Raw genomic sequence first — 27,986 nt, 5'->3', positions numbered from 1 at the left:
CTGTTGCTTAGCAGCTAATAATAGGCGATGTTTGCAAAGTAATTTGCCTCTTCCTTGGCCAATGGGAGCCGGAGCACTTTTCCATCAAACCTCCCTTTTCAGGATTTGCCGAGAGGCGAACTTCTCCAAATGTTGCCGCTACAGGATCGGAGTTAGACTTGACACGGACGGCTCGGACACAGGCGGCTACTACTACTACTACTACTACTACTACTACTACTACTACTACTACTACTACTACTACTACTACCAGCACCACAACTCCGCGCTGAGACGTCGTTTCACAAACTGTCGGGACGAATGAAGACTGAGGGATCTATACGGATTTCGGCGCATAATGTTGGGATGGAGTTTCGAGACTTGTTTGGCTCCCGGGAAGAGTAGAAGACGTTCTCCCAACGTGCCGCCGGCGCCGCTGGACGCGCTCCTCGCCTATGTTGGATTATTGTCGCCTTTTCTGAACTCGCACCGACTCTCCGCCGCCGCTCCGCTTCGCGCCCCGCTCAGCCTCTTCGGACCATGGCCTCGGACCACGGGGCCCCGGGGGCCGGCGTCTTTGGAGATTTACCCCCGAGTTATACGCGCTCCCGGCCGCCCGCGGACCGCCCCGACCTGCTCCGGAGACCCAGCTACTGCCACGCCGCTTTCGCACTTAAACAGATCTCAAAGGTGATCCGGCTGCGAACGGCAGCTTCCGTGCCCCTCGGCACTTGTGAATGAAACGTGTGTTGTTGTTGTTGTTGTTGTTGTTTTCCCCTTTTCAAAACTCAGCCTCTGATTTCAGCCGTTATCTAATCGCGAGCCGAGGGCGCATGTGGGGATGTGGGGTACAGGCTGGAGAGGCAGCTCCCGAACTGGGGTCCCGGAGGGGGGCGACGACAGCAGCGAGATCGGGAGTTGGTTTTAGTTTCACGTTTGTCATTTTAGGGAAAATGTGGATAAATTGTTGTATATAGCAAGAAAAACCACGAAACGTTTATGAGGCTCGAGCTCGCGCGTGACAGTTTGGGAACCTCCTGGAGTTGAGTGATAACAAGTAAACTATAACTGTCATATTCGTCTGAAAAAGTTCACTTTGCTCCTCGTTCCAATGCGCACCGGGCTCCATGTGCACTTCTCCGTGTGCGTAATGTCAGAGCCACCGCGGGGCAGCCGGGGTCTGTTCCCACGTCCCCACGGTCGCGCTTGTGCGTCTTTTTGGCTTTGCGCACGCAGCGGAGGGCGCACTGGCCCGGGGTCTGTTTGGAAATGTGGTGGGTCCTGTAGAGGAATTCACTGATTGAGTTTGATCTGACAAAGCATCTCTGGACCGCCCGGATGCTTGGACGTGTTTCAGCAGTGCTGAGAGAGAAACCACAACACCGGTGTCTGCGCGTCCCGCGGCAGCGGCACAAGGCACCGAGCAGATATTCTGACAGTTATTTGGGAAACTATCGGGGGGGAAAGGTCTTTACTGAAGATTATTGCAGGGACGCAAATGTTGTTTTTGTTGTTGTTGGTATAATCTAGTTTCAAGTCGCGAATGAACAAGGCTTTTACTTACAGAACAGCAGTGCACACACTGTAATAACTTTGTCCTACAAACTCACAAAAGATCATATTTTTTACAAGGCGTGAAGTATAAAGTGCCACCTTGTACAGTGCTGTTCCTGAAAGCTTCAAACTAAAATCTGATATTTAATAACGGGCTTTATCTCTCCTTTCCCTTTTTCCTATTATCACAGTTTGCTCATGTTTTTTTCATAGCTTGTTCCTCTGGACTCTCTGAAGACACGAGGAACTCTAGTTTCCCAAATTGAATGAATACTAGTTCAAATTACTGTCACAATCATAAGTGTGTAGTTTTGGATCCTGTTGTCATGGTAGATCCGGTCCTGGAGTCTGTACTGAGATCGGCTGCATTTAGCTGGAGTCTGGTCGCACACACAGGACAGGAGAACATTGGCAGTCAAATCTGTGCTTAGCTAGTTTGCAACTTCATTTGACAACGTTAAAAATATTTTAAAATATATATATATATATATCCGTGAAAACATAGGCATGTTTCATCCAATGTTTCGGATATAAGTGTTCGCTTTCCTAAAAGCGTCACACCACAGACAATGACAGGGATGTGAGCTATGAATTCGTCGCATTGTGCACAACAGTGTGATGATACATTATTTTTGGAAGGATAACATAACAATAACACTGTCTTTTTGTATCGCCCTCCCTCCTTCTCCTCATCAGGGTAAGGCGGTAGGTCAGAAAGCTCCTCTGTGGATCCGGGCGAGGTTCCAGGCCCTCCTGTTCTCTCTGGGCTGCCACATCCAGAGGCACTGTGGGAAGGTCCTCTTTATTGGACTCTTAGTGTTCGGGGCTCTGTCCGTGGGGCTCCGAGTCGCAGCCATCGAGACAGACATCGAGCAGCTATGGGTGGAAGGTGAGTGAAAGAGATCTCTCCTCTCATACAGCCTGTGTTGCCCCTGTGCGATGTGTGTTGGTGTGAACGAGTGCTTGCTGTGTGTGCGTTTTGCGCCGGGAGTCTGGTGCCGTGAGTTGGGCCAATGGGGTGCTCACTCAAGTGCAAAGTGCATCCTTCGGGTTGACCGTCATTCTGTGAGGTCAGTCTCTGGCCCGTAGCTGGATTTGCTGACCTTTTCACCCAGCTCAGGTTATTTTGTGCATTTTGACGAGCGTGACATTTTTGTACCCTTGAAACTAGTTTGAATGAAAATAGAGGCTGGTGGGAAGTTGGCGATGATTGTGTCACCTCGGCACTAGGTGTTCAGTGTCTGACCGACCGACTGCTTGTCTGCCTGAGATCCTGACTGAAGCAGCGACCTCGTGGAGAACCTTGAGCAAATCCAGTTGCGCTTAGAAATACCGTGACCAGGATGAATCTTCACAGACGAGGTCGAGTCTGACCAGAGTTGTTGTCAGTGTATTTCTGGTTGAGAGGGACCATTACAAACATCACATCTCATAACTCAATAAAATCAATATGCCTCGTAAACACACTATCAGCAGATCAAATTGTCAGGAGTATAGATCGTGTCTTCTGTGTGTCCCCCTAAAGGATTGTTATATATTCTTGAAGCCCGGCGTTGTTTGTTCTTGTCTGTTCGTCTTTTTTAATAAGCCACACAGTTAACCTGAGAAACCCAAACACATCTCTGACACGGCTGCATTCCAGTGTCACGTACAGACACAATATCTTGTGCTTCCCTCATGGCGAAGCCTGTGATTCTTTGCTCTTCCCCTCTTCGTGGGACGCTGCTGTCTTCTACCCTCTCGCGGGTGAAATTTTAAGGTTTAAATTATCTGCGCGTTTTCGGGGGCAGAAGCAGCTTTATTTGGTTTTTCACACTGGCCAAATTCCTTTTAAACCCCCAGGCTTTCAGTGCCGGGGCTGATCCCCGCAGCAGATGGACTGTGTGAATGGTTAGCCATCTTTGAGGGCTCTGACCCCTCCCCCCCTCAGCTCCCTGTGTGGTCCCTAACTATTCTTGGATTCCATTCAACAAGAGGCAAGCAGGCAGGCAAGCAGGCAGGCACCACCTCCCTCAACCCCCTCCCTCCCTCCCTCCCTCCCTCCTTCCCTCCTTCCCTCCTCCTCACAAGAAGAAAAAATATAAGTGAATGCAGCTGAAGTTTACCCACCTGTTTTGCACGCTCTAAAAGCGCCACAGCAGTTGGTGAATACAAACAGACGCTATAGGGATTTTAAGCCCACCATGTCACTGGAGGACAGGGACAGGCGGCTCCCGCAGGAGCCGAGCGGAGGCGTGGGAGGAATCACACCCTGCCGGTGTCAGGAGAAGCGCTTCGCTTGCACGAGACTTTAAATAATTGATTACCGGCACAATCTATTAATGTTGTTGCTGAAATTTTCAGCTTTAGGTTTGGAAAGAAGACCATGAATTTACTGCAAAAAACAAAACAAAAACAAAAACGAGGAACAAGAGTAAAACATTTCCACAGGCTCCTCTTTCTTTGGTTTCATTCTGGTTAGTGTAAAGGTTTGGGATTACGGCTTGAGCTAATTGGCGTAGTCGTCTCTTAAAAGGAGATGTTTAGGTGTTTGTGTGCCAGTTGTTTTGCTGCGGGACTGAACGAGTTGAACCGGGGGCCTGAAAGGGAATGCTGTGCCTTTAAGAGGCTGTGGCCATGTTTCTAAAGTTTCTGCCTGCCTTGTTTCCACCAATAGCCCATTGACAAAGCTGCTAGGGCCTCAATGGAGAGTAAAGTGGTTCAGTAACAAGGAGAGGTTAGTTCTCCCTCTGTCTCTCTCTCTCACACACACACACACACACACACACACACACACACACACACACACATACACCATTGCACAGAAGCCAGAACACAAGCGGGAGGAATGATGTGCCAGCTGATAAGACGTCTGATTTCAGATGAAGAGGCGTTCTACCATACTTGAGTTTTATTGGATAATTTGTGGGTGTATATATATATTTCAACCTATAAAGAAATGTCTCGTGTAATGGAATGTAAACCCGTAAGTCACCCTGATCGTATCTCAAAATTTGAAGCTCACCAAACAGCTCTTCCAAACTGCAGTATAAACAAAGCATATGTCCCGAATTGTTCATGATAAATTAGCTGTGAATTGACACCTTGTGTGTTAACACTCTAACAGCTTGGTGAAAGCTGTGCGTGTGCGTGTGTGTGTGTGTTTGTGAGGGCCATATGCTTCCCATCATACATCCATACTTGATGCCGCTGGCCCCTCAGTATTCCCACATACACAAACACACACACACTTGTCATCGTCGCCACCCTCAATGTGTACAGCGTGCCGGTCTGCCCGCCGGAATTTCCTGACTTGCGTGCCCCGTGTGAGTCCGCCTGTGCTTTGTGTGTGTGTGTCTGTTTATATTTCTACCTGTCTGTCTGCCTGCCTGCCTGCTCTGTGAAGTCAGGCCACCAGGGCTTTTTTAATTGCTTCCTCCTTCCTACAGGACCAAAACACTGTGAAGTCGGGCACGGCAGCACAGTCTGTCTAGAAAGAGTAGACTCACAGAGAGAGAGAGAGAGAGAGAGATGGAACGGGAGGTGGAGTTTTTTTGCGAAATGCCTACCTGCATTCCCAAGCTTATTTCTACCCTACCTATACATTCCTCCGGCCTCTATTCAATATCATCTTTGTCTGCACTGAGGAAACTCGTCTGGAAACGTGTGCGTCACAAAGGAGGACACGCGATTGAAAAGTAAAAGGGTTAATCGTGCCGTCAGTCCTCACACCTGCGTAGGTAAGAATAAAAGCCACAGCATCAGGGTGTTTAGTCTGTCGGGGGGATTATGGGACGTTTTTTTGGGGGGCTTACTGCTCAGTCACCTCGGAGAATCTGAGACGCACATCACCCATCAAGATGCCTCAAACTACTCGCGCACATCTTGTGTTGCAAGCTGTTGTATCACAGAGTACAGCTCTTTTCTTATTTTGGAAAGTGAAGCAAATGCTGGCAGCCAGTGAAGGGAAAACAAGAGAGAATCTCTTACTACAATCTTTAATGTGGAGTAGATCATTTAAATGTGTCTGAAACATATACATAGAGTGTTTCTAACTGTACCCGCCGGCCACCTGGGAGAGTGTGAATGTTAGTTTGAGCCGCGTGCGACGTGCGAGCCCGTCTGCATTGTCCACGAGCAGAGGAGAGACAGCTCGTAAAAAGGAGCACAGGAAGAGGAGAAGGATGACAGGAGGCAGTGGGGGTTGGAGCAGGAACAGGGTGGAAGGTTTATGGCTCGCTGACACTTTTTTCCCCCTTTTTTTTTTGCTCGAGTCACTTGAACAAACTTCAAATGTGAGACTGTCTCATGCGTGTCTTTCTCTCACCACAACCGCCTGCGGGGGGCTGTTGTTTCATGAGAGAGGAGCTGATTGCTTAAGCGTGATTAAAATATGTGAAACTAGAGGGGGGGGGGTTTGTTGCAATAATTGTGTTCCAATAATTGTTCTTAGTCACGTATTAAATGGTAAACAAGCTTTTCTACTTGAAAGGCTTGTTTGACAAAGAAAGGAAAGAAATGGCCTCCATGTGAGAGTGGTGGTGTTTACTCCTACATTAACTAAACTCATCCTTTGTGGCAGAGTTTGGGTGAAGCATGACAGACTCAAGCTGTCCAAAGATAAGAGCAGTGAGACAGGTCCTATCCAGTTAGCAGGCGGACCACATGTCCCATAAAGAGGGCCAGGTAGAAAGTGGATAGGAAAGTAAAGATCTACACGTGCACAGTCCACATGGCGTGAATACATAGACACTGATGTTCTATCTTCGCCAGCTGGGGATGAAACTAGACAAGATCATTTTGCAGATACCAGGAGACCCAGAATCAGTTTGATCAAAAGGCGCCGAAAGAGTCGGGGCTGAGAGAAAACAGCCCCCCGAGTTTGCGCAAATGAGGGAATGCACACGTGGGCATTTGGATGTTTGGAGCAGTTTCTCTAAACAACCCTCAGAGCGCCCACAGCAGGTAAATGCTATAATTCATCGGAGCGCACACAGCGCCCCAGTTCAGACACAGAAAGGGAGCTCTATGAGGCATTATTGGAGGTGAATAGTGCGCGGTGGTGCCCCAGCTAGATAAATAAACTCCCAGCGCTCAGGGCCCGGGACCTCACTGGTAGAGAGAACAAACAAGAGCAGAGTCAACCTGGGTCACTTCTAAATGTTTATTCCCCCCCGCCCCCGCCCCCTTTACCTCCATCCTTCAGTCCAAGTCCCCCTCATTCCGTCTCCTTTCTCAGCGACCCCCTTCACCCAACACACACACTCTTCAACAGACCACCCTCCAATAAATAAACACACATTGAGCAGCTATAGCTACATGTGCATGTTACAGACACATGGCTTTTGCTTCCAATATACAGGAAACACACAGGCTGTTCTCTGCCTGTCTTATTTTACAGTTTTAAAAAATAAGAAAAATATTCATCACACGTACAGTGATGACATACCTTTATGCAGTTATTTTGGTGCCAAGGCTTTTATAAAAAGGGCACTGTACTGTCGGACTCTTTGCAACATTGAATGCAATATCCTGAAAAGGCTGCAATGCGGCCGAAAAGCGGGATAGTGAAAAACTCAATCAATATAGTGTGGCACCCTTTCTTTACCGTGCTGAAGAGCAACCTTTGTCTTTGGTCGGAGTGAAATAAAGCGACACCAGTCACCTTAGGGTTTGCACCATTTGCTTCTGTCTTCACGCCATGAAAGTATAAAAAAGTAAAGGGAGACAGAGACTGAACATTTTCTTGGTACTTGGGAGGGAGAAAAAGAAAATGGTTCCTGGGCTCAATAAATTCATTTCTCGTCTGAATGAGACCAGCAACGTGGAAAAATTTTGCCTTTCAGGCAGGGATGAATGTATGTTTCAACCACACATTAAGCAGTATTAGCGGTCAGTGGAGTGTCTAATGTGACTATTTTTCACAGTGGCCAACACTGCCCATGATTAGCATAATTAGCAGAGGCAAGCCTATACATATGGAAATAGAAAGTGCCTAAATGCCAACCCTGGTGGAAATTTATGTGTGGTGGCTAACACCGCTGGCACATCTGAATAGAATGTAAGTGAAACTGATTTTTCATGTTGTTTTCACTTTGTTTTTCATACAGTTTTTAAGGTGTGATCGCAGGGTGTTTGTTTTTTGTGTGTGTTCGGAACGGCTGGATTTAAATTTATTAAACACGATCATTTTAGTTTTCTTGTGTTCGCACTTTTTTTCTCATATTGGAGGGTGTATGAACAGATACAGTGTGACAAACACACACACACACACACACACACACACACACATTGTATTTATATAGGTAAGATAGCAAAGTGCCAGCTTCTTTTTCTTGCCCCCAGCCTCACCCTCCCACAGCCGACTCTGGCATTGTTTTACAGGCTGGGAAAGTTTTGGTCTATTTGCTTTTGTTGTGGGAAAAAAAAAAAGTTCCCTCTTTATTTTATTCTGCTGTTTGTTAGGAAACATCTGAAAGAAAATGAAGGGTTGAATGACAAAAGGGTCTGCATTCAGCCTGAAGCTGCTGTACTGAAGGATTGTATGGGGGAACGGCCCATCTGCTGGGGGTGCCCTGGCTAGGGAATGCCACAGGGCAGGTCCGGGGCTGAGGACCCAAAAGTGGGGCACAGTCCTGATTCTGGTGGGTCCGCATGGGACAAAGGGAGCAAGAGAGGGTTTTTGTGATGCTGGGTGCCAGGCCAAGAGAATGAATTTCTCAAGGGCCTCTATTGGATAGCACTGTGGAAAATAAAAAGATAGAGACAAAGAGTAAATGATGTATGGAAGATGGCAACGGAGGGATGGCTTTCTGTCTTTTTCTTTGTATAGTTGCTACTTCATGGTGGCCGCGACTCCTTTCCCCCTTAAATATGTCTTCTAGCATGGGGGGGGTTCTGTGTAGGAACCAGCTGTACATTTTTTTTTCTCATGTTTTCATGCTGTGCAAACCAGGAGCAGGTCACTGCCAATGCACTGTGTAGCAGGTAACAGCATACATGTCACTTATAGCCCTCTTCGTCTCGGGTCTTCCTCCATAGCAGCGTGGGGCCTTTCAGAGGCCCCCTAATCCAGCTAATCTACCACACTGAACTTTGAAGGTGGCTCGGTCTGACCTGGAACTGGGACCAGGCCTGTAAACCATGAAGAGAGAATAGAATAGAAACATTGTGCTTTAAAGATGGCCTTGGCTTCGCCCTAGAAGCTGCACATATTTCACCGAGGTAGGGGATTCTGGGTGTTAGGCGTTTGGGTAGGAAAAGGGTCAGGTGGGGAGGAAATGACAGAAGTTGATGGAGACAGGGTCCAGTGTTTACACTGGTGCACCCACTCGCACACTACCACAGGCAGACATTATATTTGTACACCCACAGCCATGAAACCATGTCGGGGCTTGTTTTATGAGAATTTTTTGCTTGCTTTTCAATTTCCCAATGCCGTAACTGTTGTGAAAGTGCTTTTAGCGGTGAAGCTAGTAAACAAATTCATATGTGTCACCCAACAGAGTCAAGTTGTTTGCTAAAAAATCTGTAAGAGCATGTTGAGTTTCTGAAAAACATCCAATGAAGGAACTGTAGACGTGATTTAGACGTTTGTGATCTTTTTTTGATCATGTTGCCAGTCATGGACTAACATTTCATGTTTCAAAATTGTTCGTGTAATAAAATTACCAGCCGCTGGGTGTTAAAACTCCCCGCTCAAAGGCACTTTCCTCACAGGGTGGGAAAATTTCCGGGAACTGTCTCTTTAAGGCTGTGTGGAGCCCAGGCTGAGGGAGAGGGTAGGGGAGAGGGTAGGGGGGTTTGGAAAAGAGCGACAAAGAGAAAGAAGTTGAAAAAAATAGGAAAGAAGGAGAAAAGAAATCAGGAGATAGAAAGAAAAACAGATATGAGAAAAAAAAAAAGATCAAGGTCCCTTCTGGAGTGAGCGCTGAACTGACGAGAGCTAAACTGAGCAGGGTAGTTGTGAAGCTCTAAAGTTGGGTGGTTGGGGCCGGACTGGGGGTTGAGGAGAGAAGGCGAGAAAGAGTGAGGGAGAGGAGAGAGGACTGGCTGCCTGGGTGGTCCAGATGGGAGGAACGAGACACAAATAGCTATAATTTACTTCAGGAGGCCTGTAATTACAGAGCCAGAGTCTCTCCGAGCCACCCAGTTCCTGTTGAGATCAAAACCCCACGCTGCAGAGGTTAACATACAAAATGTCAAAAAAGGTTTAACAGATGTCAAAGAGGTCCAGGAACGGAAAGAGTTCCATTTTGTAGTAGCCCTTTTAAGATTAGAAATTTGTGCGGCAAGGAAACTTTCTGTTGTGGGGAACTTAAATGTCCAATCACCACTCTTACATCACGCCTCATCATGTACCTGCAGGGAGTGTGAAAATATAACTTCAAAAATGTTTACTTCATTTCTACAAGGGTCGTCAGGAAATTACTTATACTTTGTCTTTCTGTTTTGGCTCCCTTGAAATAAAAGCTTTATAATGACTTTAAAAAAATAATAATTTGTAGGACCAGATGTGCAAAGGATACCCAGCAAGAACATGTCCCATTTTGAGGTATTTTCTTTTGGGATGCACTGAGCCAGACACTTAAAAAATAGACGCCCATGACTGCAAATAAACGAGGTGACCTGATATTCTCAAGCTCCTGCGTAGGGTAATTAAAGCCTTGAAAGCGAAGCTCAGAAATATTGGAGCGTCTCTCCGAGGCCCAGAGTTCTAACCTGATCTCACACTTTCACGGCGTAGGCTGAATAGTTTGTTTTTTCTTTTCTCCCCATCAATTATAGGAGCCTGCTCCAGGCTGGGGGGAGGTGCAGAGAGCGTGACGGAAAGAGGGAACGAAAGAGAGAGAGAGAGACAGGGGGAAAGAGAGAGACAGAGAGAAAGACAGAGGCAGGAGCGCTATAGACAGTGGTAAGAGGAAGAGGAGGAATAGATGCTAGAAGGGGTAAAGCCAGGATTGAGTGCAGCACAGTGAAAGTGAGTAAAAGAGTGACGAGAGTGACAATTAAGAAGGAGGTAGCCCTTGTTTCTACCCCCCCCCCCCCCCCCCCCCCCCCCCCCCCCCCGCCCTCCTTTCCCCCCTCTCTTTCTCTCTCTGGGGTTGTCATGTAGTGGGACAGCAAGAGGGGAAGACGGGCCCTCTGTGATCCAGCGCGGCATGTTTCATGTCCACTTGGCACAGGCACAGATCCCCCCGGCTGGCAAACTCTTTTCAGGGCAACCTTCTGTAATTAGGGGGCTGGAGTCTACCACACAGCACAATATAGCTCCCTCTCTCCCTCTCTTTCTTTTTTTTTTCTCCTGTTCATCACCATTTCTGACATTCATATTTGTGTCTCTGTCGATCCGTTCACCTCACTGCATTTCCTTATTTCTCTGATGCCTGTCATTCACAGCTTCTCTTCTCTTCTCTTCATCCTTTGTTCGTCGCGATCCTTTTTCATCTGTTCAAAAAAAAGAGTCTCTGTCAATATCTGCCGCCCTGGGCAGAGTGTTGGTTTTTCTCGGGGCATCAGCAGAAGGCGGGTTTTCCTAACAGGGCACATCTGTTTCACAGAATGAGCCAATGAGAGGCTGTATTACTCATTTCTCTTGGCCAGATGCTGGCTCTTGTGAAGTGCCTTCAAAACCAACACTGGCGAGGGCCAAGGGCGTTGGTCGATGTACTGTATGTGTGTGTTCTTGTAAAAGTGTGTGTGTATGTACGACACAATCCCAATGTGTGTATTTGTGCGGCTTTGTATGTTCCATCTATCTATCTATCTATCTATCTATCCATCTATCTATCTATCTATCTATCTATCTATCTATCTATCCATCTATCTATCTATCTGTCTATCTATCTATCTATCTGTCTGTCTTTCCATCTATCTATCTATCTGTCTATCTATCTATCTATCTGTCTGTCTTTCCATCTATCTATCTATCTATCTATCTGTCTGTCTTTCCATCTATCTATCTGTTTTTCTACATTGGTATCAATTTATTCTTCATTCTTTGTTTTCTAGCTGGCAGTCGGGTGAGTACGGAGCTTCGCTACACCAGGGAGAAGCAGGGAGAGGAGTCGGTATTTACCTCACAGATGCTTATCCAGACCCCCAAAGAAGAGGGCACCAGTATTCTTACCCAGGAGGCTTTGCTGGTCCACATGGAAGCCGCTCTGTCTGCCAGCAAGGTCCAGGTGTCACTGTTTGGAAAGTAAGTGAACCTCGGATGTGTCATGTGAGATGGTTTTCTTGTGTCATCAAGAAAAGTTGTAACGAATGTGTCTCTTCTTTCCTTTAGATCATGGGATCTTAACAAAATATGCTATAAATCAGGAGTTCCCATTATAGAAAATGTCATGATTGAAAGGGTGAGTTGACAAAAGGATTTATTTTATTCTATGTATGAATCATTTCTCACAGATTTGTGATGTTTAATCATGCTTCCTTTCCATTTCCTGGTACCAGATGATTGACAAGCTATTTCCCTGTATGATAATCACCCCATTGGACTGTTTTTGGGAAGGGGCCAAACTACAGGGAGGCTCCGCCTATTTACCGTAAGTCTTTGAATATTTCACCCTTTCTTCTTTTTTTTTTGTTGCACATTAAACATTTCATAGAAAGCCTTAGCTCTCCCTTTTCTGTCATTGCTTCCATCTGACTTGCACTGCAGACTAGAGCTTTTGGAGGGTCCATAATTTGAACACATGCTAGATGGAGACATACAGTTGGGCTTTCAGTAGTCTGTCAGTGGGTGTTGAGACTGACAGCGGCGGTCAGTAATAGAGTTCTGTTAAGGCCCAGAGAGGGACCGGAGGAGGTGGGTGTCCTGACAGAAATTCAAAGAGAGAACGTGAGGGAGAGATGCAGCAAGCAAGCGAGGGAGGGATGGAGAGAGAGGCGATGACTACAGCGGCAACTGGACGGTGGGTTGGTAGAACGGAGGGCGGAGAGGTGGCGGAGAGGTGGCGGCGGCGGTGGTGGTGGTGGTGGTAGCAGGGGAGCCCTTTGGGTCAGACAATGGTAAGCATTCTTTCAGTTTACGAGTGAGTGTCCATCAGTGCAGGGGCCCCGGAGGAGGGAGGGGGGCCGGCTTTGTCAGCTCACGGCTAACACTCAGCATTCTCATGGTAATGCCCCCGGCTCCCCGCTCCCAAGTTGTCCAACAAATAAAATGGGCAGTATTCAAGTCTCAAGTCCCCCGAGAAAGACAGAGGCTACAAGACAGTTAACAGTGGAGTCTGGGCGTATTTGGGCATTGGTGGAGGGTTTTTTTCTTCTTCTCTTTTTATTTTGGGTTACGAAGGTTCTCTTGAGAAATTGAGTCACTGAAGGAGAGGTTTTTCTTTTCTTTTCTATTTTTTTTTGTTGTCCTGAGCAGTGATATTTCAATTCAGTCCTTTCGTTTATAGAAAATAGTTTAGATCATAGCAGATGTTTCTTCTGCAAACAGAATATTTTTGTTTATATTTCCGTCCAGGGCTGACAGCAGTATGTTGCATGACAAGCCAGCAAGTTCAGAAACAAACAAAAAAGTTTCCCATTCTTTGCATCTTGTGAAAGCGCAGCGACGGAGTGGGACAAGGGTTCTTTGATGATTCACGTCCTCCGAGTTTTCCTGTAAATCGCAAAAAGTGCTCAACATCTGTTGTTATTTCTTATTTGTTTTTTACTCAATGTTTTTGACGTGGAGCTGAGGGGAACTTGTGGTCACTGAGGCCAGTGGCTTCCGCTTCACTTCAGCCTTGGTTTTAAATGCCCCCAAAAAAATAGAGAGAGAGAGGGAGAAAGGAAGAGGGAGATGGGAAAGAGAGTGAGCGAGAAAACTTGGGACAACAAAGAGCAGCAATCTATGAAAAAACAAAAGGGCGCAGGCCCGGTTCACTCAAGCAAAAAGTAGCTGATAAAGGAGTGTGTCTTTGCGAGCAGCAGCAAAAAGGGACCCTGGTATGTGGGAATCGAAGAGGAACGCTCTTCATGAGATTGAGCAGAGAGTTGAGATAATCTGAGATTCTTTGTCTGGGATTGAGTTGGAGGGTTGGTGGGTCGATCCCTGGCTCTTCCAGTCAATTTCAAGTTGCCAAGTGTCCTTGGGCAAATTGCCCCTTATGGCTGTGCAATTAGTGTGTCCATGTATGACTGTAGGAATGTATCAGTTATAGAGAAGTGCTGTATGTAGAAGCATACTGAATGGCAAAACGTTTTAGAGACGCAGTCTATTTTCATCATGATAGATATGGACATTTAGCAAATAGACGTTAAGCACAAATAATAGAATATAATTTATAGTTGGTAATATGGAAAAAGTTATGAATTTATCCTATGGAGAGGGAGGAGGGAGGAACGGGTGTGGCTCAGAAATAGGCTCTATTGTCAGTGAAAATCACAGCACATGGTGGTAAAGTTCCCTCTCTCCCTCCTTTTCTCTCATCCCTCACCTGTTTCTCTACCTCCCCTCCATCCGCTCAGCCTCTCGCCTTCCCCTCCCTCCCTCCTTATCAAGATGTTCGCAAGGCAGAGGTAATTGTTATGACTCGGTGCAGGACATAGAGGAATGGAAGCGAGCAGGCAGCCACCCTGCCTTTTCCCTGGGCATTGTGGCAGCGTGAAACAGGATAATAAACGCTATTTTATCCTGTATCTGCAGCCCGCCTCTTGTGCAGCCGGAATGAGCAAGATGTAAACTGAAACTGAAAGATTTTTTTTTCTGCTGAAATTAAACATAAGCAGGGACGCAAAGCCATGTGGCAACTCAGGCTACAAGTGGTAAAAAAAATATTTTTTTATTACATTTTCTTCGACTAAGTTATCAAGCCTAAGTGTGTCTTTTGCTCTCCAGGGGAATGCCAGACATCCAGTGGATGAATCTAGATCCAGTCAAGCTAATGGAGGAACTGAGTCAGTTCACCTCGCTGGAAGGATTTAAGGAGATGCTGGACAAAGCCCAGGTAGATAACTGAACCACACGATGACAGATTAACTGAATGAAAGACTCTGAATTGCTTACTCACCTACTTGCAAACCTTTTTCCACATACTGAGACGTTTGTAATGTTCTTTAATCCGGTAGGTGGGCCATGCCTACATGAACAGGTCTTGTCTAGACCCCATGGACCCCGACTGCCCTCTTAGTGCACCCAACAAAGACAAAGGAGAGGTAAAGTCACACACTCAGCATGTAACTTTAGTCATTATGTACACAAAATAGCTGAATGCAGAAACACTAACGAATGCCTGTTTTTTTTTTCCGTCTGTCCCTCTGCCCTCCTTCCATTCAGAGTCCTGACATTGCCAGGCGTCTCCAGGGTGGTTGCCATGGTTTCAGCCGGAAGTTCATGCACTGGCAGGAGGAGCTGATCCTTGGAGGGCTGGTCAAAACCAGCCAGGATACTCTGCTGAGGTGTGTGTTTATCAAGGCAATTAAAGGAAGATCAGAGCCCGCTGTTTCCGGCGATTTTACACAGCAGTAATAAATTTGCTCTTGTCTTATTGGAAGATGTAATAGTGAGGGTGGGGGGGTGTGATCACTACCAGCTGAGCAGGCAGCCTGTCCACCCATCAGCTCGTGAGCCGCTGGGACTGTGGAATCCGTGTAACCCCTAATAACCCAACAGACACATGCTAGGAATGCCTCGTACCGAGAGGGATCGGTTTCCTGCATGACCCCAGTCCAGGATAGGCCCATTAAAGATGATTGACAGCCACGTAAAGCCCCCCACCATGCTACACATTTGTTGTGTAAGTGACCAAAGAAGAAGAAGAAGTAAAAGTAGAAAAAAAAACAACTCAGATTCACATTTTTCTAAAGCTGACACAAGTCCCGTAATAAGACTCCAGGGTTTTTTTTTTCATTTTGACATCAACTTGATTTAAAAGCATGGCTGATACAAATGGAGTGGCGGGATTGGGTCTGAGCCCAGATCATGACCCACGCAGGCCCAACGGAGTCTTGAGTGAAAAAGGATTCCAGTCCCATCTGCAAGAGCCACATTTACTCTTGGATGTGATTTATGATCATTTCGTTCACATTTTGAGCAGCAGTGCTGCTTGCTGTGCCAGTGCCAAGAAGGCCCGAGGACATCTGGGATCGCAGCCTGGAGATCGGTAGACAGACAGTCTAGATAACACCTGCTTTTGGCTGTTTACATTGGCAGACGGGCAGGCAGACAAATCCTAGAAGAAACGGCACCTGCTTTTAGCCGTTCACAGAGGGGTGTGCTCCAGTACGAGTTAGGTTTAGGGATACCGCGAGATGGATGATGCAGTTGAGGTTTCAGCTCCGCTCAACACACAATAAACCATGTTTAAAGGACAAGTCTGACATCTCTGGGGTGCCCTAAGCTTATGCTTCTTGTGTTTTGCAGTGCGGAGGCTCTCCAAACCATGTTCCTGTTGATGAGTCCGAAGCAGCTATACGAGCACTTTAAAGACGACTATGAGATCCATGACATCAACTGGAATGAAGAAAAGGCCACCGCTATCCTTGAGTCCTGGCAGAGGAAGTTTGTGGAGGTACAGACACATACACATATTTCACAACATACTTTCAAATGCACCCACACGCACTAGTAGAGATGTTTGTTGAACCAGCCCCGGAGTAATAGAAAGAGGATGAGAAAAATGAGGAGGTATTTCCTTGTCCCTACGCTCGCTTGTTTTGCTGTGGCACACACACACACACACACACACACACACACACAAACACACACGAACACACACACACACGAACACAGACACACACACACGCACACACACACACACACAGTGTCTGAATTCCATCAGTCTTCAGCTCCCTTGTAAAGCGAATCACAGGGCAGTAGGTATGCATATACTACGTGTGTGTGTGTGTGTGTGTGTGTGTGTGTGTGTGTGGTAGGTCAGTCATCTCTCTCTGTCAGAGCCCTAGTTATAGGAACAAGCTGTTGCTGTGATAGCTGACACCCACAATGGTGAGGGTAAGGAGGGAGGGAGGTAAGTGAGGGACGTGGAATGGAGGAAGGGAAACAAACCAAATAGTAAACTCAGAGAGAGACACACCGTGCGTCTCCCTGACACATTAAAGAACAAGAACAGATCTAGTGGAGATGGCGAGTGGTGATGAAATGATAACGGGTAAATTGCTCTTGCTCTAGCTTTGGTCCACACGTGGCACCGTGTGCAGAGTGCAGCCTGCCGAGCCATGCGATCCCATCCCTTTCACCTTTGACCTCACAACCTCTGGCATCTGTGCTCATTATTCCTCAGTTGTCATACGCGCGCACATACACACACACACACATGCTCGCACATGAAAAACACACATACACATTCATACTCATTTTCACACACATGCACATTTCAAAGGGACGGGGCCTTTTGTTTATCTCTCCTAGTCCTATAATATTGCTAGCTTGGGGGACCACTGGTCGTCGTAGGACGTTGTCTATCTTCATTTGAAAGCATCTCACTTAAGATCCGACTCATTTCATTCCCCAGGTGGTCCATCAGAGTATCCCAGCAAACTCCAGCCAATCCCTCCATGCTTTCTCCACAACCACCCTCAACGACATCATGAAATCCTTCTCTGATGTCAGCGTCATCAGGGTGGCCGGAGGATACTTGCTCATGGTGAGCATACTATCTGCTTCAAGTCGAACAAATAAGCGTAGAAAAAAGTTAAAGGTGAAATAACTAATGGTTAATGTGGATGTCTTCACTCTAGCTCGCCTATGCCTGTGTGACCATGCTACGGTGGGACTGTGCTAAGTCCCAGGGGGCTGTGGGGCTGGCCGGGGTTCTGTTGGTGGCCCTGTCGGTGGCTGCAGGACTGGGTCTCTGCTCCCTGCTCGGGCTCTCTTTCAACGCTGCCACCACACAGGTACACCACTGAGGAAACTTCAGACATTATATTGTTCAGTAGCATTGTTTTTATTTAATCCTGAACTGGTGCCTCACACTTCAAATGTTCATTCTGACCCTTTGTTCTCCATTGATGTGTTTCCATTCCTAGGTGCTTCCCTTCCTGGCACTAGGGATTGGTGTGGATGACATGTTTCTGTTGGCTCACTCCTTCACAGAAGCTGGATGTAACATCCCTTTCAAGGTACCTTTAACAGTCTCCTCTCCTCTCCTCTCCTCCCCTTCCTCTCCTCTCCTCTCCTCTCACACTTGTGCCTGTGTTTGTTTTAAAGGACCGGACAGGAGACTGCTTGCGTCGCTCCGGCACCAGCGTGGCTCTGACTTCCATCAACAACATGATTGCGTTCTTTATGGCTGCCCTTGTACCCATCCCCGCCTTGCGAGCTTTCTCTTTGCAGGTACGTCGCGCACACACGCCCTCACACGCATGCGCACAGACATAAACACATGTGCACAATCGCACACCGAGAGGCCTGAGGCTCCTTTGAAAATGAAGGAGATAACTTAAGAGAGGTGACATTTATTCAGAGTAAGGAAAGCCTTTGTTCCCCTTTTTATTGCCACTGCACCTACAGGGCCAACTTTTTGTGTGTTTGCGTGTCTCTGTGTGTCTGTGTACGTGCATTTGTGTGTGTGTGTGTGTGTGTGTGTGTGTGTGTGTGTGTGTGTGTGTGTGCGCGTGTGTGTGTACATGTGTGTAATGTGGAATAATCAGATCAAAAAGAGTGATGAACAGACAGACAGAGGCAGACAGAGAGAGAACAAGAGGGAGGGAGGGGGAGGACTGGATCCGTATATCACTGGCCCCTTCAAGGCGGTTTGCTCTGATCTGTGACTAACTGTGGGTGGTCCGAAACACACAAGCACACACACACAAATACGCACACGTAGACGCATACACACTGGAAACCACAGCCAGTTAGAATTCCAGCTTCAGGGGCTGGAGTGAATGGGGCGGTGGTGGTGGTGGTGGTGAGGGCTGATGGTTTTGCTCAGACTCGCAACATATATGTTCCCCCCTTCTGCTTCCTTCTCTCATTCTTCCTAGTAGTTCTTTATTTCTGGCACTCCATTCTTTCTTTTCTCCTTGTCTCCCTCTCCCTCTCCCCTCCTGCCTTGCTTAGTATTCCTGGCTGGTGATTTAGAGTAAGGCCTTTCTTTACTTTCTGGGCTGTGGTCTGAGAGACTTAAAAAATGAAGAAGCCATGACTCTCTCCAGCTGGGGTAGGGTGCCTGTAATTTGACATACTGTTCTCTGTCTCTTCTCACTGGGTTTTTTTTTTTCTCTCTGTATTTGTCTCCCTAGGCGGCCATTGTGGTTGTGTTTAACTTCGCCATGGTGCTGCTCATCTTCCCCGCCATCCTCAGTTTGGACCTCCACCGGCGAGAGGACAAGCGTTTGGACGTCTTCTGCTGCCTGTACAGCCCGTGCTCTGACCGCGTCATCCACCTCTCTCCACACGAGCTGTCGGACGCCGCAGAGCAGCCGCACACGCCCACAGCAGCAACGACGCACACGCATCAGTATGCTGCAGGATCCACGATCACGACCAGCACCCAGATCACCACCACGGTGCAGGCGTTCACCCAGTGCGACGCAGCAGGACAGCACATTGTTACAATCCTCCCGCCTACATCACAGATCTCCACCAGCCCACCTTCCATCATCCTCTGCCCCACTTCACAGGCTCAACGTAAATAATCTTATATCAAATCTCTCGATTATGTTTATTATGTTTTTATGCTCTTTTTTTTTGTAAAAATCTTACAAAATACTAATTTGCTGCTTTTACTTCCATCTTCTAGCCGCCACCCCTTCCCCCACCACCACCTCAGTGCCTGACCCCTACGGCTCCCAGCTCTTCACCCCTACCTCCAGCTCCACACGGGACCTCCTAGCCCAGGTGGAGGACTCCAAATCGGGAAAGGAGTGCGTCCCACTGCCTTTCCTGCACTGGAACCTGTCCAATTTTGCCAGGGACAAATACGCCCCTCTGCTCCTCAAGCCGAAAAGCAAAGCCATAGTGGTGGTTCTCTTCCTGGGCCTCCTGGGCCTCAGCCTGTATGGGACAACCATGGTACACGACGGCCTCTACCTGACCGACATAGTGCCGCGCGACACCAAGGAGTATGATTTCATCGAGGCCCAGTTTAAATACTTCTCCTTCTACAACATGTACCTGGTCACCAGGGATGGATTTGACTACGCTCGGTCACAGAGGCTGCTGATCCAATTGCACAACGCTTTTAACTCTGTCAAATACGTGGTCAGAGACAGCGACAGCAAACTGCCCCGCATGTGGCTGCACTACTTCCAGGACTGGCTCAAAGGTAAGAATTCGAGCTGAGTAATGTTTTTTTTTTGTTGTTTTTTTTGTGAATGAGTCATGCAATAAATCTTTCCCCTGAGGGTTTTTGATAATGATATCAGAATCCGGTAGAGGTTTTTTCAGGTGCTCTTTCTACTAAGGGCAGGAGTGAATAGGTGTGTGTGTGTGTGTGTGTGTGTGTGTGTGTGTGTGTGTGTGTGTGTGTGTGTGTGTGTGTGTGTGTGTGTGTGTGTGTGTGTGTGTGTGCGCGTGTGTGTGTGCGCGTGTGTGTGTGTGCGCGTGTGTGTGTGTGCGAGAGTGAGAATGTGCAAAGGGTGAGTGAAAGTTCAGAGTTCAGTCATGCTGTTTACCCCCATACACCTGGGCTCAGGGGTGGTGCAGTAGACGGGATGGGGTCATAGGTTATCTTTGTGTGTGTGTGTGTGTGTGTGTGTGTGTGTGTGTAGGTGTGTGTAGGTTTGTCCTCAGGCTCAGACTTGTCAGAGGCCCAGTGAGGAGGAAGTAATAACTAACAGGTTAATTTGAGACAGATGAGGAAAAAGAGAGACGGAAAAAGAAACATGATATTTCATACTGTCAACATCATTTCCCACATGGACACTCTCATAGTTTTATGTTAATAGACATCGTAATATGTCGAAATGACCACCCATAATTCACGTTTTCTTTGTGAATTTTCCCTCACACGCAGGTCTTCAGGCTGCTTTTGATGCTGACTGGCAGGCAGGCAGGATTACGGCTGACAGCTATCGTAATGGCACGGAGGACGGAGCTCTGGCGTACAAGCTCCTCATCCAGACTGGCTCCAAGAAAGAGCCTTTCAACTACAGCCAGGTATGCCCAAGAGATTCAAGGAAAAAAAAATAATCTTCAAAACAAAATCCACATGTCCTTCCCAGGACACACGGTGTGTGGTATTGTTGACACCTATATTATAAGCTGCCTTCCTTCAATTCATTTTGACAAAATCTTTATTTTTCTCTAGTTGACGTCTCGGCGGCTGGTAGACACGGAGGGTCTGGTCCCCGCAGAGGTGTTCTACATTTACCTGACAGTTTGGGTCAGTAACGATCCTCTGGGCTACGCTGCGTCCCAGGCCAACTTCTACCCCCATCCCAGAGAGTGGATTCACGACAAGTATGACACTACGGGAGAGAATCTGCGCAGTGAGTATCTCATACATGTGGTTTTGACAAGAGTGCAAACACAACAGGACAACAGGATCTAAAAATCGTATTCTCTCGTTCAGTCCCAGCTGCAGAGCCCCTCGAGTTTGCCCAGTTCCCCTTCTACCTGAATGGCCTTCGCCAGGCTAGTGACTTTGTGGAGGCCATCGAGAGTGTGCGGGCCATCTGCGATGAGTTCAGCCGCAAGGGTGTGTTCAACTACCCGAATGGATACCCCTTCCTGTTCTGGGAGCAGTACATTGGCCTCAGACATTGGTTCCTGCTGGCGATCAGTGTGGTTCTGGCCTGCACCTTCCTGGTCTGTGCGATCCTCCTGCTCAACCCCTGGACTGCCGGCATCATTGTAAGCCAGCAATCAGTTTCCTCAAAAACACTTCATCGTGTCCCACTCTTCCACATCCTACCCATTGCCACCATTTTTGCCTGTTTCTGTCTCGCCTTTTCCTTCTCATCCTACGTCAACAACATCATTACCCCCTTCCTCCCTCTCTTCTTCCTCTCACTTTCTTCTCACCCTTCTCAGCACAGCTCAATAACGCTGTCTAGGGGGCCCCTTTTTCTCTGTGGAGGGCTACTGCGCACACACTCACACACACACGGGGACCTTTGTCATTCTAATGTAGGCTGGGCCGCCCTTAGAAAAGGAAATGCAAAGGAGCAAGAAAGGCTTTGCCCTCCTGAAGCCTCTACTTCCAACTCCCTCACAGCTTTTGTCAGAGGGAGAGGGAGAGTCTTGGGGACAGGACAGATCTGCCCAGTTGCGACCTTGGCCTGCTCAACCCATCCATCAGGGATATGTGAATTTGTGTGTGTGTGTGTGTGTGTGTGTGTGTGTGTGTGTGTGTGTGTGTGTGTGTGTGTGTGTGTGTGTGTGTGTGTGTGTGTGTGTGCGTGCGTGCGTGCGTGTGTGTGTGTGCTTGCGTGTGTGTGTGTGTGTATGTGTGTGCGTGCGTGTGTGCGTGTGTGCGTGTGTGTGTGTGTGTTAGAGAGAGAGAGAGGGAGAGTGAGACCGTCTGAGTGTGCAGTGTTTGGAAAGCACACAAGCTGGTGGAACCGGTGGTCCTTAAGGGCCCCCCAGACTCACACACATACACATATCCCTGAGCAGTGGGGGGGCCGAAGTGTAGCACAACAACAGTGCCAGTTTCAGTTGGAATGTGTTTAATTTAAGTAGCAGCTCTGATTGAGACAGCAACACAACCCAATCTCCTCAAGACGCAGAGAGAGAGAGAGAGAGGCACAGCTACATGCATGTATGGTTTCCAAGCATCAGCCTGCCAGGGAAGGTGTCACCCGGCCTGCATGTGGTCGAGCAGTAAAATGGCTTTTATCATTTCCAATTTAACCGTGCCCCAGCTCGTCGCCCCTGCTGGGATCAAAAGCTCCCGTTGGCCCGGAACTGTTTTCTCCTCCTAGTTTCCTGAGACCTGTTGCTGTTTGCATTGTGGACATCAGTAAACTGAAACACTGATGTTGCATTAAAATGTAGGGATACAATAGAATAAGATTTGCCGGCCGCTATCTTGTGAAAAACAAGAGAGTTGTTTTCCACGAAGACACTGATGTACATACAGTATATTTGATCTGATAGGAGTGACACCGTTGTCTCGGGCACTTAGTCATTTCAACCACAAGCCAGGGATGAGGGGGTGGGGTGGGGGTGATTTCATGGCATGTGGTTGAGATCCTGAGCACACGGTCAAAGATTTTGTGGGACTAAGCTGCAAAAAGGCTCAATTCAGTCACAAAAAAAGAGAAGACATTCACATGTATTATTCCTACTCTTGCTTGTTTCCTCCTCCGCCCACTGTTTCTCAAACACTTGCAGCTGAACTTCGGCTCACTTTCTTCCTATGTCTTCCTTTCAGGTGTTTATCTTGGCCATGATGACGGTGGAGTTGTTTGGCATCATGGGTCTGATTGGCATCAAGCTGAGCGCGATCCCCGTGGTCATCCTGATTGCCTCTGTGGGCATCGGAGTGGAGTTCACTGTTCACATTGCACTGGTGAGTCAATGCACTCACGATAAGAGCGCACACATGAATTAACGAAGGTTTCTGGTTTGACTTTGGAATACCTACTCTTCACTAACGTGTGACCACACATAAGAATTAATATGAATGAAAATCACAACTGCACCGATACTAATTGTTTTTGTAAAGGCCATTTCATAAAAGCAATATGCATCGTTTATGTTAATGCAAAGCTCAGTCTCCATACCTGAAAATGGAAATTGATTGAGTTGAATAAGTGTGATTAAAGATTTACTAGGAAACATTTGGCTTCCTGGTTCACGCTGGCAGCGCTCGAGCAAAGCGTAGTCTTGTAGTGTGGCGTACGATCCCCAACCAAACCAAAGGCAGGAATCCCCACGCGTGCCAAGCTTCGCCGCAAGCACAACTTTTGTGTGATCGGCAAGATTTCCAACTCATTTCTCTTCCCCACCTCCCCCCCCCTCTCCGCCGCAGGGCTTCCTGACAGCGATTGGCAACAGAAACAAGCGTTCGGCGGTGGCCCTGGAGCACATGTTTGCCCCGGTGGTTGACGGCGCTATCTCCACGCTGCTCGGCGTTCTCATGCTGGCGGGGTCGGAGTTCGACTTCATCATGAGGTGAGATGCCGTGTGTTTGTCTGCCTGTACGTCCGCGTGTGTAGCTCTGTGTATGTGTGCATTTGACGAGTGGTGCCCACTCTGCGCTCGTGTGTGAGAGAGTGACGTCGCTCACTTTGGCTCCTCGGCCCATTTGCTTGTAGCGCGTGTGTGTGTGTGCGGAGCCAGTTGTCCGGCCTCACTTGGAGACGGGTAGGAAGCCTTGTGGGGGGTCAGGGGAGCTTGCAGGTGGAAATTTTATACCCCTATTCATGCGTGCATGCTAACACACACACACACACACACACACACACACACACACACACACACACACAAGAGTGACAAGAGTGACAAATATGCACCTGGTTCTGTCACTCTGGGCACACACACATCCATCTCACCAGCCTCGGAGCACAACAAATGGGGAAAACATCAAGGGGTGTGTAGCAGCTGCTCGTAAACATGGAAGTGTTCTGCTACCCACTGGGTGGTGTCTCTCTCTCTCTCTTTCTCTCTCTCTCTCCCTCTCTCTCACTGCTTCTCACTGATTCTTTCACACAAAAGCACACAAGGGAATCTGTTAAAATTCCGATCATCCGTTTGGCATTCTCCCCCCCTCCATGTTAGGTGCCGTAATAAAAAGTGGAGCTAAATTTGAACTGCTCCGCCAGTCAGATGGTGTGTAGCCCACCAACAGACATCCCTCTCCTGTGTGTGTGCACATGTGTGCGTGTGTTTTCTACCACTGTTTCATGGTCAGAGTGGAAAAAGGGCGAATAGCTCGATGTTTTTCAGCCGAATGTGGTCTCGGCCCCAAACCGAAACCACAACCTTGAGCTCACAGACGGCAACAGGCCTCCGTGACATAAAAAGCACAGTTTTTCTGCAGAGAGAGAGACGGAGGCAGAGAGAGGAGGCTGAGTACTCTGTATGAGGTCCTGGTGGGTGGGTGGACGGATTGTTAGATGAATAGCTCCTCCACGATTGGAGGGATAAAGAGTTAAATATGTAGGAGTAGAGAAAAAACATCTGAATTGATAAGGACAATGGATTAGGATTAAGGGAGTCATATAGAGCAATTTCAGCGTCTTGTTTTTTTTTTTCTTTTCTCCCATAGCAGTGAGAGAGGTCGTTTTCCGAGGACGGGCTGGGGAAGAGACCGAGGGGTCTAGTATCTCTGTCGGAGGTCTTGTTTAGCTGTAGCTGTAGCTGTGGTCGGGTGAATGGGGCAAGCCAGAGCTGGCTGGATGGGGAGTAGCATAAATATACTGTTGTAAACATCTCCTGGCCTTGTAATGCACTGAATAAACAGCAGGCCTAATTCAGCTCTGCTCAGAGTCCGCTCTCGCACACACACACACACACACACACACACATACGCTCACGTACCATGCATGCACACACATGCGGGCGACACATGCAAGAACACACACACACACACACACACGGGAAAAATGCAAATATGTGCAGGCATGTAAACACTTACGCACTTTCTCACACACACACACACACACACACACACACATACATGCACACACGACTCCCGAGGCCCTGACAACGAATGGAAAAGATTACTGTTTATATAAACAACAGAATTCCTAACAGTGAGACGCTGTTGGAGGTCCCATCGAAGTCTCACTCTCTGTCGTTCTGGCTCACTCTTCTCTTGTCTTTTTTTTTGTTTTTTTTCGCGACGTAAAGAAGTTGAAGTGTAGTTGTAGGAATGAAAGAAAATGCAAGAGAGCTAAAAAGGTGGAGTCCAACGAAAGATGGCCCGTGTGTTATTTCAGCGCCTGCTCGCGAACATGATTTCAGTTTGATGAAGTGCGCCAGTGTAATATCTGTGTGTGGTTTGAAGACTGCCGTGGCTTGAGCGGGCGGCAAGAAATTAAAAGAAAAATGTCTCCCTGAAGTGATTCATCAAAACTGGCTAAGATAACGTCTTCTGATAAAGAGGGGGGGGACAGTGGTTAAAGAGGACAGGGGAAAACATGTCAGACAGAGCGTGGGACGGGGGGGTGGTAAACTGTTGGTGCAAAAATTGTTTGTGAAATCACGCCCAACATGCAAGCCATCCCCGTTTTCCTGAAGAGTGCCCTTTGTCAAGTGAAGTAGCAGCAAAGACTGTACTATTAGTTCATTCAGAGGGGAAAAGCATGTTTCCAGAACACTCTGCAGCTATTATCCCCGTCCTTGTTTGCTTTTTTTTTTTTTTCTTCCTTCCTTCATTCCATCAATCACTTTTTTTTTTCCCCCCTCCCTCTTTCTTTTACCTCTTTAAGTCTGGCTGGTGGTTAGCATCTCAGTGTCTCTCTTTTTCTGCTTTCTGTTAGTCTTTAAGTGGAGTCCTCTAATTTTCTCGGGGAACTCTTTCTTGTGGGCTGCCTCCACCCCCGGCCTCCTCAGAGCTCCGCTGCACGCACGCACGCACGCACGCACGCACGCACACGCGCGGAAGCCCGCACGCACACACGCGTGATTGAAAAACAGAGTGAGAGAATGTCTTGTAGCAGCAGTGGAGGCATCAAAGCATGTTTTAGTTGGAGGGAGCAGGGAATCAGATTTGCCCCCCCCCCCGCCTTTGATACACAAATACTGGGCTTTCCCTGACTTCTTCCCCTGAGCTACTTCCCTTCCTCGTGTGCCAACTCTCTGCGAGTGTGCGTTTTTTAATCGTGCACATGCACGTGTGTGTGTGTGTGTGTGCATGTGTGTTCATGTCCATAATGAAACGTCAGGAGGCTGAGGTCCTGCCCCCTGTTTTTGCCACAAAAAATGCACAAAGCAAAGATGTATGTCAAATATGAAATGTTTCCCACTTTCCCTCGCAAAAAGGGTGTTGTCACTCCTTTCTTACTGTCTTGCACCTTCTTGTTTCAGCAACGAAATCTGCAACTCTTTCTAACCTCCCCCTCTCTCTCTCGCAGGTACTTCTTTGCTGTGTTGGTCATCCTGACTGTGCTGGGGATGCTGAATGGCTTAGTTCTCCTGCCAGTCCTCCTTTCCATGATGGGGCCTCCAGCTGAAGTCGCCGCAGTTGACAACGCCAGCCGGCTGCCCACGCCTTCCCCCGAGCCCCCTCTCCCCCCGCCCATGACCCACCATGGATACTACACGGGCCACCACAACCCGCGGTCGTCTCGTCAACAGGCGTTTTCGGAGTCATCGGACTCTGAGTATTACTCTGAGATGACCACCACGTCGGGGATCGGGGAAGAGGATTATAAGTACTGTGACCGGAGTGCGTACATAGCATCGCACACCAACGTCCCGCCTGCTACATCTCACATCCTGCTGGAGGCCAGCAAGAACCCCAGCTTCCCCAAGCTCACGGTACGCTGCATGACCACACGAAAAAACAGGGGCCCCTCCTTCAAAATCTTCAAATTCATGTGTTTTTTTCTTCTCAAAGTAAATTATGAAATTGTGTTTGTTGCAGGTGGTGAAGCCATTCAAAGAAAATGCAACAGGCGCTGGTGGGAGGATAGAACCATTAAATGAATCTTCATACAACGCACAGTCACCTCTCAGCTCCCAGGTTACTTGCTGGGATGGAAACAAGCGGGAGCACCAGCAGGGCCTCCCGAGGCTCCAGGCCCAGCCCGGCCAACATTTACCCAGCGACAGAGCTCACTTCCCTGGGAGGACTTGTCAAAGTGGCCCCAGGCTTCAGAACGGTAGAGGGCCTCAGCCAAACAGGACTAAACTGCCAAGCTATAACAATAGCACCTCCAGCCTGCCGTCGCCACACGGATCAACTGGGGGTCCCGTTACCATGGTTACAGCCACAGCCTCTGTGACGGTGGCCGTGCATCCGAACTTGCCCGGGGCGGCTTACCAAGGCTACATGCACGAAGCTTTTGACACTGACAGTGAGTCGGACTGTTTTGAGGCTGCTAAGAGGACTCGTGGTGACAAAACAAACTTTTCTTCGTGTAAGAGAAACTCAATAGAGATCCAGGACTTGGAAGAGACGCAGTGCCAGACACAGCATCAGCTCTGCAAGACACAAGGTGAGTCTGCAACACGTCAATCTCAGGCCATCCTGACATCCTGACTAAATTTACCATTAAAAACAAATGGAGAAATAGGCTACATGTAGTTTTTCAACTGGAGCCTTAATTTCTCCTTGTTTGGTGCCGGTTTATCATTGTCTAATTCTTCTTCTCCCTCCTCCGTTTGTCTGCTGCAGGTGGGTTGAGGATCCAGGCAGCCAAAGATTGCTAGACTCCCTCACACACTGTGCCTTCTCTCTGGCTGCTCCCTGGAGCACCTTGACGCCCACGTGGCGCCGCATCCCGTCCCCAAACTCTCAACTGTACATAGACTTCACACAAAAAGTGGAGAGGACGGATTTATTTCAAGGACATATTAAGAAACAAATGACTGGTTTTAAGAATTATATAAATCTATGAGTATATATTTTAATACTAAAAAAAAAAAAAAGAAGAGGGAAGCTATTTAAAAGAGTACTGTATAA

The 27,986-nt window shown here is 47.9% G+C and overlaps 1 protein-coding gene across 1 annotated transcript; it reads left to right on the top strand.

Moving 5' to 3' along the window:
• Positions 1-27,986, top strand: ptch2 (patched 2). The gene is made up of 23 exons (XM_035635126.2): positions 1-669; positions 2,230-2,422; positions 11,524-11,713; positions 11,801-11,870; positions 11,968-12,059; positions 14,342-14,450; positions 14,572-14,658; positions 14,780-14,901; positions 15,866-16,013; positions 16,977-17,108; positions 17,203-17,358; positions 17,491-17,583; positions 17,672-17,797; positions 18,706-19,093; positions 19,206-19,730; positions 20,421-20,563; positions 20,715-20,895; positions 20,979-21,259; positions 22,785-22,922; positions 23,385-23,527; positions 26,434-26,839; positions 26,946-27,519; positions 27,699-27,986. The coding sequence occupies exons 1-23, from the start codon at positions 520-522 to the stop codon at positions 27,731-27,733; spliced, it is 4,482 nt and encodes a 1,493-aa protein (XP_035491019.2). The 5' UTR covers positions 1-519; the 3' UTR covers positions 27,734-27,986.

Source organism: Scophthalmus maximus, chromosome 5, assembly GCF_022379125.1.
Source record: "Scophthalmus maximus strain ysfricsl-2021 chromosome 5, ASM2237912v1, whole genome shotgun sequence".
Lineage (NCBI taxonomy): Eukaryota > Metazoa > Chordata > Actinopteri > Pleuronectiformes > Scophthalmidae > Scophthalmus > Scophthalmus maximus.
The sequence above is the reverse complement of the archived record's forward strand: the minus strand, read 5'-3'. Positions and strand labels throughout refer to the sequence as shown.